We start from the raw sequence: 14605 nt of genomic DNA, 5'->3' as shown, positions 1-14605 counted from the left end.
CAGCTGGGGTTTGGAGCTGGAGCACCCACGTGCGGGGTGAATGGTTCTGAGCATCCTCCCACTGCCTCCGTTTGCTGCCCGCCAGCCATTAATTTAGAGCAAACGTCCTGGTCTGAATTGCCTCTGATTAATTTTGTCCGGTCTTGTGTGCTTGGGAGCAGATCTCGGTTACTTTTCTTAACTCCCTTCACCTTCAAGATAATGGTTTTTTACTTATCTTTCAAATATGTTTTAAAACAGTGTTATTTATCAGGCAAGGGAATACATCCAACAAATCAAGCCGCCTAATGCTTGTCTATATGTGACCTCTGATTCCAGCCCCTAAGTGATTGGCATGGAGCCCAGATTTCCCCAGGGAGATTATGCCCAGTATTTGGATACTGCATTTGGCTTTGGGTTAAAAAAAAAAAAAAAAAAAGTCTTCACCATTAATCTTCATAGGGGGCAAAAAGGATTTTGTGAAATTCTAAAATCATTGCCTTTGTGTGGAGGATGGGTAGGTGGGGGTGGGGGTGGACATTGGAGCCTCTCCCTGCAGACTGGAGAAGCTCCGTGTTGGAGCTCAGTGCCAGCTAGTGTGACCATCAGGATAGGAAGATGATGAGAAATGGCTGCAGAGGCCCCTCGAGTGCACAACGCAGAAAGGAAACAGAGGGGTCACAGAGAAATGAAGCGAGGTGCTTAACACCCTTTCAGGTCTCACACTCTGGGGCTCTGTGAGGCACCCAGAAAGGCAATCATATGTATTTTAAAAAGGATGACATTTATCTTGACGGGGCCCTTTCAAGCTTTTGCTGTGGCTTCTCTGGTGGCAGAAGGGGACAGTATGGTCCCTCATGTGACATTCTAAGAAAGCAGGAAGGGGGTAACCAAGCGGGTAAAATCCCAGGGTCCCTTCCTCCTTGGTGGACTCTAGTTGCTTTAAAGAACACCCACCAAACCACCACATTTTGGACACTCTTCTGCCTTATTGTGGGGTGGAGTGCTGCCCCTGAGCGGGAGATTTCAATTTTTCCAAAATGCCAGGGGAACACCCCAGCTCTTTAGGGTCATCTGCCTGCTCTGTCCAGGTTCTTGGTGGTTCTTGCAAAGCCAGAGTATAGACTGTTCATGGTTACTTCTCTAGCCTTCTCTTCATAGCTGTGGAAGCCTGTCTGGGACAGGTGGGTCCACCGTGGATCGTCCCTCGGACAGTTAAACTCTAAGTTTGTGGAACAAGGCCCACACCTCTGAAGTGGCCTCTGCTTCTTGGGGTCCTTGTACTTCTTTGCCAGGCTGAACCCCTCAACCTCCTCTCCTCTGTCAACAGCACCATTTTAGACTTGGGTCAAGTTGTCCCCTCTGGGTCTTGGCTCACCCAGAATCCAGGTGTCTCAGAGGCTCAGGGTCGCTGCCAAGAGGTGGCTCTCCATTCATCCATGAGCCCAAAGATCTGTCCAACCCAGGAGGCAGTTTGTCATCCAAAGTCATGGGACTGGCTTCTTTTCATGTCGAGTCCTTCTGCCCCTAAAGATGGACTGAGTCTCAATCCAGTTTGGGTGGGTTCTCCACACCTTCTTCCTGTGGCTTATCTGCCTAATGCTAGATGAACACCACACAGTTATAAATACTCAGGTCAATATATATATGCAGGTATAGATATATATATTCTGGTCACTGTTTTACACTTTAACAAAGAAAACCACTAGCCTGCTTGTTCTACAGTTTGCGCCACCCCGACTCCCATCTGCCTGTGGTGTAGCTGGCAGGAAATGTGAGCCACTGAGTCCCACAGGGAGCCCACCTTACGTGGCCCCATCGCACTGGCCAACAGTCAGTTTCAAAGCCCCCTGCTCATGCAGGCTCTTGAGGGCCTTGAACTCCAAGGGCATGGTGTGGGGGCTGGCCTGGGAGGTGTAGCCGTACTTGAGGCTGTCGTAATAGTGGTACTTGACGGGGTTCTGGTTCTGATCTAGTGGAAAGGGCCAGAAGCCATAGAGGTAGATCTGGTTGCAGAAACGTGTGGCCAGGGTGTACATCAAGAGACCAGTGGTGGGTCTTTTGATGTGGACTTTGTTGGTCAGCCAATATCTGGAAAAAAAAAAAAAAAGAAATATGAGTTTGTGAATCATCCTTTCCAGGAAGAGGACAATTTTAACCTGTCCAGCAGCCTGCCTCCTGCCACTCCAGGAGCGGTGGAGACCAATCCAGCCACTGATTCCCGGTTCCCTTCTCAGGGGACTGACTACCAACCTTTATTAAGCAACAGAACTGTTCCCTACATCGTGAACTTTCACATATATGATTTTTATGGAAACATGACGAGCTTGGCAGTAGGTACAGATGCAGAAATGAGGCTCAGATACAAAAGTGGCTTGCCCGAGGTCACCTAGGTAGAAAGGGCAGGACCTTGACCTGGGCTCAGGCCTGTTGAAATCTAAAGTGGGGGCGGGCAAACTTTTTCTATAACGAGCCAGCTGGTAGATATTTTTGGCTTTGCAGCCATGCTCCTGGCCTCTGCTGTGGGAGCACGAGAGAGAGAGCCACAGATGACACACGTGGGTGTGGCAGCCTGCTGCTTGGGCTGCTGCATGCAGACCCCCCGTAAAGGGGTGGCTCTTGCATGGTGCCCCCATCTTCCCCTTGTGGAGGGTCCCATGGTGCTTCCCTTTGCATGTCACCATTCCTGACTCCAGCAGAGACTGACTTCCTTGTCCCTTGAGCATCATCCGATTTCCTTCCCATCCCTGCCCGCAGGACCCCCACCCCTCTGATGCAGGTTGCCCACCTCTGACCTTGGGTGGCTTCCCTGAGAGCTGAGGGGACACCAGACGGTGCTCTGCCTGGTGAAGCCGGGTTCTGCCATGATCTCTTCTCAAGGCCTGTCATGGCATTTGGCATATCCCCTTCTGAAATGGGAGTTCCCGCTTTCTACCTAGGAATCTGGCAGGGGTAATGAGAGGAGCTATGGAGAATTGGGAAGAGCATGGCGTTGGGCTAACGGACCCCAGTGCTGGGCGAGGCACTGAGCTACCTCTGCACATAGAGGGTCTCAGTTTACCTTAACCAAGACAGCAGTGATGAAGAACCCATCTCCATTCCACAGACTAGGAAACAGAGGTCTGGGGAGCTACCAACTTTTTAGACCTGAGTTTCAAGTGAAAGTTCTGTCAACAGCTACCTGCATGCTTTTGGGCAGGTCGCTTCTCCCTGCTGGACCTAATTTTTCACATCTATACGATGATGGGCCACAGACCAGGGCATCTCCAAGTTTCAACAAAATCTAGACATTTCTCCAGAAGCGGGAAAACGTCCATTCTCTTTGCCACCATTTTGGCTTTCCACAGTGGTTCTTCTGCTTGGATTTAGAACTCACTGGGATGTGTGGTTTAACCTCTTTATTTCTCATAAAAAGCTGAATCCCTTTAAATGCAATGCGTACGCCTTGGTGGAAAGATGGAATTCCTTACCACCAACTCCTCACTACTGTGTGTCCATACCAGACATTGGTCGTGCTTTTCTGTCCTCAAACTCTGTGCGCCTCATCGCACCTGCTCCACCTGCCACTGTGAGAAACATCCACTCCCCAAGCCCAGCTCAGCTCCTGATGACACCTCAGCACAGTGACAGGTGTGACTATATAGTCAAACGAACCAATTACGTTCACGCCAGAAGCAAAAGTATGCCAGGCAAAACATTTACACATTGCTGAAAGTTGAAACTGTTTCATATTCTTCACAGTGCTTTTAGGGAAAAGTTGGGTGGGCAGGGGGAAGATTTTCTAGAAGATCAAGCATGCCCTTCCTTTTGCAAGTGGTTCTTTCTGCAGACCCATAAAGGAAACCTCAAGACATTCCAGAAAGTTAACTTTAAATCCTTTTTTTTTTTGGAGGAGGAGGTGTTAGCCTTTGAAACAGACAAGGTTACAGATTCCTAGTAACCCATATAATTTTAGTAAATCATGTAATATTTGATATAATGAAACATATTTCAAGGACCCCCACCCCATCCTATGAACATGATTCTCGGGGGCACTGTGCCGACCTCCAGGAGAGCCTCTAGACAACCAGTCTTTTGTCGTAAGCCTGTCAGCTGAAGACCACTTTGCTTGCATCTCCTCCTATTTCATCCTGTCTGGGCCAAGAAACTTCCCTGTGGCTGAATTTTTCAACCCAGAATCAGATGGAGGGGACAAAGGCAGGGAGCTTAATGGCTCCATTAACCACAAACACAATTGGGAAGTAATAGGGAAAAGCCTGGGGGGTGCGTGGTGCTGAGGATGAGGCTCAAGAGATAAGGTGCCCTTCTTAGATCACGTGCACACTGTAGGTTCAATGGGGCTGAGCTGAGCTTGGGAGGGTGCTGAGGGGCAAAGGCAGGGAAGTGGAAGGAGGCAAGAATCCCAGGAGAGTAGCAGCTGATGTTTGGATCGCCCCACACATCCTTGCAAAGTGCTCATCCACCTTGGCTTAACCACCTCCGATAATGGGGAGCTCACCCCCCTCCTAAGCTAGTCCATTGTATTTTTGGTTTTGACTCAATGCTTCTCGGCCTAGGCTGTACACTGAATCACCTGGAGCTTTAAGAGGACTGATCCTGAGTGCAACCTCCGGGTGCAGGCTGGACACTGGGATTTTTAAAACCTCCCCCAGTCGTTCAAATGTGTAGCCAAGGCTAAGAAGCCCTGCTCTCACTGGTGGGTGGTTCTGCTAAGAATAAGGTATATTTAGAGAAAATAAGGGAAAGAGTAAGCCTCAGGAATAGTTGTCAAGTTTTAAAGATTATTGTGCCTGGGGAACTTGTCTAGCCCAGTGGCCTGGCAGGGGATGTTACTGAGTGAGCCGAGAGCTGGGATGTGTGTAGGGAAAACCAATGCCTGGCCTCAGGGTTGCCAAGGCAACAGGGAGTGGTGGGACTGTGGCATCTAAAGGGGTAGCCAGTTTTATTGTTGTCCAGTATAGTAGTGCCAAAGTGTGTATCAGAGATCTGGATTTTTATGCAATTTCTCCAAATTTTTGAATGTTGGTAACTAATTAAAAAACGTTTTAAAACATCATCTGAGGCCCTGTTGTGTGAGTCAACAGACCATATCTGTGGGTGATCCATGGGCCTCCTAGGTTGAACTTGTCCTCTTGTTTCAGGTTCCAGAGGAAAACGTGGGAGTCCAGGCAGACAGGCCCGAGTAGAGGCGCTCCTCCCGCAGCTGGTTAGACAGGGCTTAGATAAAATGCAGCCTAGCCTCCCCACTCCTGGTTCTCGGGCCTTTCCCACCCCATGGCGATTCTGGGAGGGTCGCGCCCGGCATGAGCCGGCTTTAGCGGCTGTTGACCCTCCCCAGGGAAGTGCAAGCCACCGCAGTGTCCCTGCCCGAGAGCATAGCGCTATTTGCTCCCTGAGCAAATTCAAGTCCTAACACCGGTCACAAATGCCATATTAGGGATTTGTGGTTTGTTTATTTTCTGATTGTAAGGCCTTAGCGTGAGAAGGCTTTCGGAAATGAGTTTCTTTTCAGGACATCAGTGCTGTGCTCAGAGACGGGGAGGGAAGAGTTTGATCTGTAGGAGGTCTGAGGTTACACGGACGCGGGCTGTGCCCTGCCTGCCGATGGGACTTTCCTCCTCATGTCCCCGTGAACTGTCTTCCCCTTCCCCCGCAAAACTAAGCACATGCATTACATCTTCCTGGAAATGTTCCTTTTGTTCCACCCTCTTCTTCCTAGTTCATGCTGAGGTAATCACTTCCACCCATTATCATGAAATTTGCTTCTACTTCTCCTGTTGTGCTTATCAATCCTGCCTGATAATTCACGATTGTACGGGTTGGCCTCCCACACAGAACAGAGCGGGCATTTCCCCGGGAGCAGGAGCCGTGCCTCACACTCCTGGAGGGGGTTCAGAGGCACCTGGCTCCATGCACGGGGCAGCCAGGGCACTGTAGCAGGGACAGAAGCGCTCAACAAACACTCCATGTGCCCGCCTACACCTCCCAGCATCCCTTGCAATGGGGCTGGGGTCACGTGACCAGTTCTGGCCAATAGGCTGTGACAGGAAGTGTGTCCCTTGGGGGCCAACCTTCTCTTCTGCCTCGGGGAACCTCAAAGCCTCCCGTAAAGACGGTGTCAGCCTAAGAAGGAAGAATCCTAGATCCCTGGATCACCGGCTGGAAGAGAGCGGGTGGCGACCTGCATCACACTTTGCATGAACGAGAAATCAGCTTCTGTTGTGCTAAACCACGAGGGGCTGGGGGGTCGTGACTGTCGCACAGCCTAGAACCATTATTATCCTGGCTTCCAGGGTGCTCAGCAAATGTCTGACTCAAATGGAATTGGAAAACAGGAAGAAGTCGAAAAGGAGGAAGAGGGAAACCAGCGGGGCAGGCAGCTTTGTACCTGCGGCCGTCGGGGACAGGGAGAGAGGTGCCCACCCTCTCGGATCCACTGCCGGCTTTCCCCCAAGAATCAATCACTGGGAGAGGTGTTAACAGCAAAGGAAGCTCCAGAATGAAGGGGGAGCTCAGTGGCACGGAGGGACCCACTTATTTCCCATTCTGCCTCCACGGGTGAACAAGAACACTCCTGAGCCATGTCTGACAGGGACGCGGGGTTGCCGTTTAATGAGCAGCTTGTAATAGGAGCTGACTGAGTTATGCGGGAACAAATCACCCTTGATTTCCTTTCTATCCCGCTCAGTCGCTCTGGCCAATTTAGAGACTGTGTGTGTGGCCGACTTGTAGACGATTTCCTTCCTCAGGATAACAGCTGGGTGTTAAAACACAAACTAATTAATTTTGCCTTCCCAAATGAGGTTAGCTGGGTGCATCCGGGAACGTTGTATTGACAATGCACCTTTAATATCCCAGTCTTGAGATTTTAATTAGAAGGCAAAGTAATCTCAAAGAAGGCAGTAATTATTTTTCGAATTGGTTACCCCAATTGCCAAGACGATTAAGCGCCGTATTTTATGAGCATGGACAGCTATAGATGAGGATTGCCAAAATCATCTCCAAAGCACATTTGTCCTTTTGGATTCCTGGGCTCAGTATGTGGCAAGCACAGTGGCTGCCACTGTTGGGAAAAGGGACCAAAGGGGCTTTCTCTAAGACGCTAAAAGCACTTTGTGGAACATAGCTCATATTGTCCCTTAAGGAGCAGGAATGCCTTACAGGTGGTTGCCATGGGACACTTGGGGATGTTTTGTGCGAGATGAGCAGCAAAATGGGACAGGGCCCTCAGACCCCTGGTCTCCAATTATCCACATCAGCAGCCTGGGCCCTGGTCTGCGGGCCCATAGCCCATTGCCGTCTTTTCCTTGGGAACACTGCCTAGGGCTCTGGTATCCTGGGGAACATCTCAGGATGAGGCTGCCCAGTTTGAGAGCATGGAGAGCTGGGGGTTTTGTCTCAAAATCTGGGGCTGGAATGCAGAGCTGACCAAGTCCTATGGATGCTTGAGGCAGATTCCTGGTCCCCAGGCCTCAATGCTTATCCAAGCCAGTGCCCTTCACTCAAGTAAGCAAGGTTAACTTCAAGGATGACCATGCCACCAAAAACTCCCCAGAGACTCTCGGAGTCCCCAGGACAACATCCAGTGGCCTTGGCAGGGCTTGTGAAGTCCTTGTGACCTGGGCCTGAGATCCCTCCCACCACCTGGCCTGCACAGCCACACGGCTGTAAGGACCCTCTTCATTCCTACCAGGACACCACCAACTCCCCGTTCTCCTGGCTGGCAACTCCTTCTTATGGTCTCAGCTTCAATGTTACATCCCGGACTTTCCCGGATGGGTTTGTGCCCTGTACATTGCTCTTTTCTGATTATAGCATTTATCACTCTATGCTATCATTATTCATTTACTTGACTTTCTCCTCCCCTACAAGTTACAATTCTGTGAGCCAGTGGACTGACTTCCTGCTCCTATATAACCCCAGATCCTAGCATAGCTCACGCGCAAAGTGGGTGCGCCACAAATCTCTACTTAATGAAGCCAGGAGTGAAAACGAGCAAGCAGAGGCTACTGTCTCCCTTGGGGGGGGGGGCACTGGCAGAAGCCAAGGAGGTTGGCTTTCCCACAAACCCACAGGTCTGCACATGCGAAAGGCAGGCTGGTGGTGCCCTAGACCATTTGTTGCCAAAAGAAAGGAGGAAAAATCATGACGCTGATTATTTCAGAGCTTCCTCCTGCTACATGGGGGGGTCCCCAGGGGAGTCGAGAGACTGTGGCTCACCCACAGGGATCACCTCTGGCCCAGCAGGGATCCAGAAAGACCACATCTTGGGGGTGAAAACTCCTGGCTGGATTCTGGTATCTAAACTGATACCACTCCAAATGCGAAAAAAAATTATAATTAACCTCATTCATAAAGGAATCCAATTTCACACAACAATCAGATGGCATTTTCCACTGGATTGGCAAAGAGAACAAGTGTCGGTAATCTACCACGCTGGTGAGGTTATGGAAAAGCAGGCATTTTCAATCATCGTAGGTGGGAGTGTAAATCGGTACCTGCCTCCAGGGAGGGCAATTTGGTAACCGCTATAAAAACTAACAACGCTTACATGCGTCTCTTTTTAGCGATGGCATGCCTAAAGAGCGAGCCTCTAGATGTACATACGTGTGCAGATGTCGGTATAAGATGATCACCGTAGCACCGATTATACTAGCCAAAGATTGGAAAAACCCGCGATGCCCACCAATGGCTTCTGCTCCCATAAATTATGGTCCAGACACTGTGAAGGAGAGCAACGTGGTGTGTATTGATGTAGAATAGTTTCCAGAATTTAGCAAGGTACAATGCTTAAAACATGCTCTCTTATGTGTAAAAGTGGATATTTCTGGAAGAATACACACAGAAAACCAGTGTAACAGGCCGCCTCTGTGGAGGAGGGCTCACTCGCTTTTCACTTTAAATCCTTTTATACTGTTTGGATTTTTCTTTTTACTATGTGCATTGCTATTTGAAAAAAATAGAGATAATCTATGAAAAATGACGAAATGCCATCTGTGCCTTCATACCACAGACCTCTCTCTTTTTCTCTATGTATCACTGCCATGGAATATACTTCCACACTCCGTGTCCCCTGGAGGAGACCGGAACCCAGCTGCTGGACGGCCCTGGGGACATGCTCTTGGGACGGCGATGGGCATGCCTGGGAGGGGACACCTCCAGCCTGCGCTGGTCTTGCCTCATTCTCTGCACCATGCTTACTCCCTTGCCTGTCCAGCGTGCAGGTTTCTGCTCCCTGCTGCCAGGCAGCAATGCTCACTCTGCTGACCCACTGCTCCAGCCCTGGCAGGGATGCCTGCTGGGTCCCTGCCATCCTAGGGCTGATGTTCAGCACTTTGGGTGCCTAACTAAGCACCAATTCACAGGCTTCCTCTGCATCAGGCCTGTGGTCTGGGTGGCTAAATGGGGCCAGGCAATGGGCTGCTTTCCTGCCCGAGGGCCACCCTCTCTGTGGGTCACAGCCTTCCTCATTGTTGTAATTGAATCTGAGCCATTCACTACCATCTGCAGACCAGAGTTTTCCCCTTCCTGCAGCCATATTCAACTGCCTGGGTGTCCTTCCCCTGGGCTGTTCACCTCCCTTGCCAACAGCCAGCCAGGGCACTGTGCCACTCTTGCAGGCTGGCAGAGCCCAAAGCCCCCTGGAAGAGCTGCTCAGTCTGGCGCAGGGCCAGTAAGAGTTAAAGAGCAGGCCTTCTCTGCACCACACTGCCCCCTCCCTGAGATGCCCAGGCCCAGTAACTGCCTCAGACGGGCAGGAATGTCCAGAGTACGCGGTGGTTAGAGATTCTCCTGGCACAGGTCTGATGAATCAAAGAATCTCTGCGTGGAAAGGGTGACCTTCTAGCCCACCCGTTATGGGTTGAATTATATTCCCTCAGAATTCATCTGTGGAGGTCAACCTCCAGTACATCATAATGGGACTTTATTTAGAGATAAGGGTCTTTACAGAGGTAAGCAAGTTAAAATGAGGTTGTTAGGGTAGCCCTTATTCCAATCCAACTGATGGCCTTATAAGCAGGGGGGATTTGGAGATACACAGGCACACAGAGATAATGATGGAGATGGTCCTCCACAAGAGAAAGGCCTGGAACAGATTCTTCTCTCAGAGCTCTCAGAAGGACTTCCAGCCTCCAGATCTACAAGACAGTAACTTTCTCTTGCCAGTTTAGACCACCTGGCCCATGGTCCTTTGTTACAGCAGTGCTGGCAGACTCATCCACTAACTCTGTAGGATGCGGATTTTCCAAGTCATGGCCCAGCAAGGGGCATTCACTGCTGCCGGAACAAGAGGCAACCAAGCTCATTTCAGATGACCTCTGTTTGTTGGAATGCTCTTCCCAGGGCCCAGATGAAACCTGACTCCGTGTAGATGACTTCTCAACCCTAGTTCTACACCTGGAGCCTTGCAGTCCAAATCTGTGAGCCCCTCAAGGTCAGAAGCCTTGTTTCATTGATTTTTGTGTTCCCCCAGCACAGGCCTGGAGCCTTCTAGATTATAGCAAGTAAATATTTGCTAACTGAAGAAAGATTGCTCTCATGTTCCTTGGATACTTCTCTCCCTAAACCTTTTGACTTTTGAATTTCTCTGCCACTGTGGTCCATCTCCAGACTGGGACCCAAAACCTCTCCAAGTAGGATTCGACCAAGGTCATCGCTGACCTCCTTGACTCTCAAACCATTATACATCCGTCACTGTGATCTAAGATCATCTTACCCTTTGAGCAGCCACACGCCTGCTGCTGGTTGGTACTGCTCATCGCACCTGTACAATTGTTTAGAACCTAAGTACAGAATCTTGCATTTGTCCGTATTAAATCTCTCCCTCTTAGATTGGCTCATTGTTTCAGCCCATCAAAAGAAGTTCGGATTCAACTCTGAGGTCCCGATTATTAGGAATCCCCCCAAAGTCGTGTCTTCTGTGAACTGGCTAAGGAGACATTTGATGCCTTCATTTAAGTCATTGGTAAAAATGGGGACAGTTGGCAGTGCAGGAGGCCAGTGGTGTGTTCTTAGAGATCCCCACGAAGTCAACCTTTAATTAATTAGTCTTTTGGGTGTCTGTGGTCAACAGACTGTGGTCAGTCTGTCAAGGACATGAGAAGGGGGATGGCAGTAGACACAACTGAAACCCATACACATGGGTTCTAGTCTCCCTCCTCCTCATCTGAGTGACCTGGAGCAATTCAGTTAACATCTCTGAGCCTGTTTCCTTGTGAGTAAAATGGGGATGAAAATAGTATCTATCTTACAAAGTTTCTCTAAGAAGAGACTTAACATTTGCTCCCTTTTACTCCCTGAAATGTCACAGTTCTCCATGCTGCTCAAGAAATATTTTGTCAAAGTATCTGACTTAACCCAAGATATGAAATGACTACCCTGATCCTGGGCCTACCTGTCTACTGCCCTCCTTCAGAAGAGAAGACTGGGGCAGTGTGCCTTGTTGTTTTCCCATGAGGACATCTGGTCTTGATATTTGCTTCTTCATCTTCAGGTGTTCCTGAGCCATTGCACTGATAACCATTTTGAAGCTCTGGCTTGGGGTTGACAACAAGCTCACTGGAGTCCATTATTTCCCCATGTTTAGAAAATTGGGGTAGGGATGGCCAATTCCAGATTGTCCTTTTCCAATTTTGTATGATTTGGGGAAGATCAGGGCCAGCTGCTCAGTGGTCTTGGTGCATGATATCTCCTGGGATGTTAATAGGTCTTGGTTTTGTTGAGAGTAGAGGTTCTCAAACTTATACTGTGCCTCAGAATCACCTGTAGGGTTTGTTAATATGCAGCTTTCTGGGCCTCAGACCTACGATTTTTGATTCAGTAAGCCTGGGCTGGGCCAGAGAATTTGCATTTCTACCAACTACCCAGGTGATGCTGATGCCGCTGGTTCAGGGACCATTGTTGAGAACCCCTGGTTTAGGGCAGTGAAGTGGGATTGTAAGTGATACCAAAGGCTTCATTCATTATGCTATCCAGGTAAAAGACAGCTCTCCTTTGCTGAGAAGATAGGTGTAGAAGAGGAACCAAGAGTCCAGTTCCCATCTGTCTTTCATAGCCTCTACACTGCCTGGCCTTAACTTTTCGGTTCTTTTTACTTGAAACATAAAATACCCTTTCTGTTTTTCTTTCCTTTTTTTTTAAGTGGGGGGAGGGGTGGGGAGGGGTGGATGGAGAGGATTGGATGGAGAGAGAGAGAATCTTAAACAGGCTCCATGCCAAGCACGGAGCCTGACACAGGGCTCCATCTCACCACTCTGAGATTATGACCTGAGCTGAAATCAAGAGTCAGAGGCTCAACTGACTGAGCCACCCAGGAGCCCCCTTTCTGTTTTTCTTAATATTTTCATAAGCTCAAACTCTGGCTTTGGCCTTCCCCACATTATTCTTCTAGGGCCCCTGTCATTATTTCCTGGTTAGTTCACAGGGGCAAATGGGTGGTGATCAGGAGCAAGGGAGGAGTCCTGATCTGTCTCTTACCAGCCATGCAACCTCGTACAAGTTACTTACCACCTGAGGCTCAATTTGTTGTCTTTAAAATAGGATGTTGGTTCTAGTTCTCTCATTACATGACATAATTCTTAGCATGGTGTCTAGCACAGCAGTGTTAGGGATGGTTATTTGTGTCCCTCATCTATTCTCCTACATGTCCTTCTTCAATCTGAGGTCACTGGGGACCCCCTGACCAGTCACCAGATGCTCTCTCAGTATCAGGCACTATGCAGGGGTCAGGGATGCGGTATGAAGTGCCATTATCCTGACCTCAAGGCACTTACAACTTAAACAATTAATAATAAGAAGTAGGCTAATAATCACAAAAGTGTAGGAGGAGATTGTTTAACCAGGAGAACTGAAACCGTGGTCATGTGGTCTCTTCACATGAAGCCTGGCTCTACCATGTGCCAGCTTGTAGTGCTAGATGGACTTAATATGACCAGCCCTGGGCTCTAAAGTGATTTATATAAACGATTTCATTTGGTCTTCGTGTCAAGCCTATTTGCTGTTACTAGAGCATCTCACAAATTTTTCCCCACGAATGGATGGACTGGGGACACTAAACCAGCCCTAGGAGCACAATGACTTGTATATGGACATGTCTGGATATTTCAAGCCACCCAGCTGCATTCAGAGTGTGTGGATGCACAGCTGCTATCTGAGAACAGCTGTTTTCCTTCGGAAAGATGGCTTGGATGTGAAGGAGCAGTCAAGCGAATGAGGGAGGCAAAGGCCAAGACGAGGTCAAGGGGCGAACAACACTGTGAGCCTCGACAGGCGGTTCCACAAGACTGTGTCAAGCCTCAGATGCCCGCTGGTGTTTGGTGGGACCCCGAGGTGTTCTGACCTTTCAGCTTGTTCTGCCTGGTGGGAACGCTGTCCCAGACTCAGAAGAACTGCCATGTACCCAGGGAGTCTTGATACACCGCTACCCTCTGTGGTCTCCTAACACCACTTCTCTGGTGTGACAGCACCCGGCCCACTGAGCTGATGGGGGCCCCAAATCCAGAACTGTCTGGGTGTGAATTTGCTGCCTCTGGTGCCCTGGCCAGAGTGAGGTGCTCTGCTTCAGTTCCTGGTTGTGCTCCTCACTGGCTTGGTGGCCTCCTACAAATCACCCAACTCATCTGGGCATCAACTTCCTCCTTTGCAGAACGAACACACTAAGATGCCTCAAAAGTGATTCCCACTTGACATTCCCACCAGCAGGCACAAGGATTCCTATTTCCTCACATCCTCACCGACACATGTTATTTCCCACTTTTCTGATAGCCGCCATCCCAGGGGGTGGAAAGTGGTAACTCACTGTGGTTTTGATTTACGATTTCCCAATGATGAGTGATGTCGAGCATTTTTCATGTGCTTATTGACCATCTGTGTATCTTCTCTGTAAAAAAAGTCCATTGCCCATTTAAAAATTGGGTTGTTTGATTTATTTGTGGTATTGTTGAGTTGTAGGAGTTCCACATATACTCCGGATATTTATCCCTTATCAGATACATGATTTGCAACTATTTCCCCCTATTCTGTGGGTGGGTTTTTTTCCCCTCAGAATATGTTGGCTTTTTAGTGCATGAAAAGTTTTAGTTTTGATGAAGTCCCTTTTATCTCTTTTTTCTTTCGTTGCCTGTGTTTTGATACTTAAGAAACCATTGCTAAACCCAAGGTTATAAAAATTTTCCACTACATTTTCCTCTAACAGCCAATTTCTTCTAATCGAATTGTACACTTGTAAGTGGTGAAAGTGGGCTATTACCAAATAACAAGTGTTGGCAAAGATGTGGTGAAATGGGATAACACGTGTTAGGGAAAATGTGGAGAAACCGAAACCCTCGTGCACCTGCTGGTGGATCATAAAATGGTGCAGCCACCATGGAAAGCAGGATGGAGGTTCTTTAAAAAATTAAAAACAGGACTACCATATGATCCAGCCATTGAAAACAGAGTCTCGAAGAGATACCTGCACACCCAATTTGACAACAGCACTATTCACAAGAGTCAAGACGTGAAAGCAACCTGAATGTCCACCGACGGATGAAGGGACAAACAAAATCTGTTATATATGTACAACAGAATATTATTCAGTCTTCAAAAGGAAGGCCATTCTGACACAGGCTACAGCATGGATGAACCT

General features: G+C 48.8%; 1 protein-coding gene across 1 annotated transcript in view; it reads right to left on the bottom strand.

The window, feature by feature from the left end:
• Nucleotides 1–497: 497 nt before the first annotated feature.
• ST8SIA2 (ST8 alpha-N-acetyl-neuraminide alpha-2,8-sialyltransferase 2) overlaps nucleotides 498–14605 on the bottom strand; it is a 91030-nt gene continuing 76922 nt past the window's right edge. The window contains exon 6 of the mRNA XM_032392126.1: nucleotides 498–2070. Coding sequence (XP_032248017.1) covers nucleotides 1785–2070 — 286 coding nt within the window. The 3' untranslated portion in view covers nucleotides 498–1784. The remainder of the gene's footprint in view (nucleotides 2071–14605) is intronic.

Source organism: Phoca vitulina, unplaced genomic scaffold (genome assembly GCF_004348235.1).
Source record: "Phoca vitulina isolate PV1807 unplaced genomic scaffold, GSC_HSeal_1.0 scaffold65, whole genome shotgun sequence".
In the NCBI taxonomy this organism is placed as follows: Eukaryota; Metazoa; Chordata; class Mammalia; order Carnivora; family Phocidae; genus Phoca; species Phoca vitulina.
The sequence above is the reverse complement of the archived record's forward strand: the minus strand, read 5'-3'. Positions and strand labels throughout refer to the sequence as shown.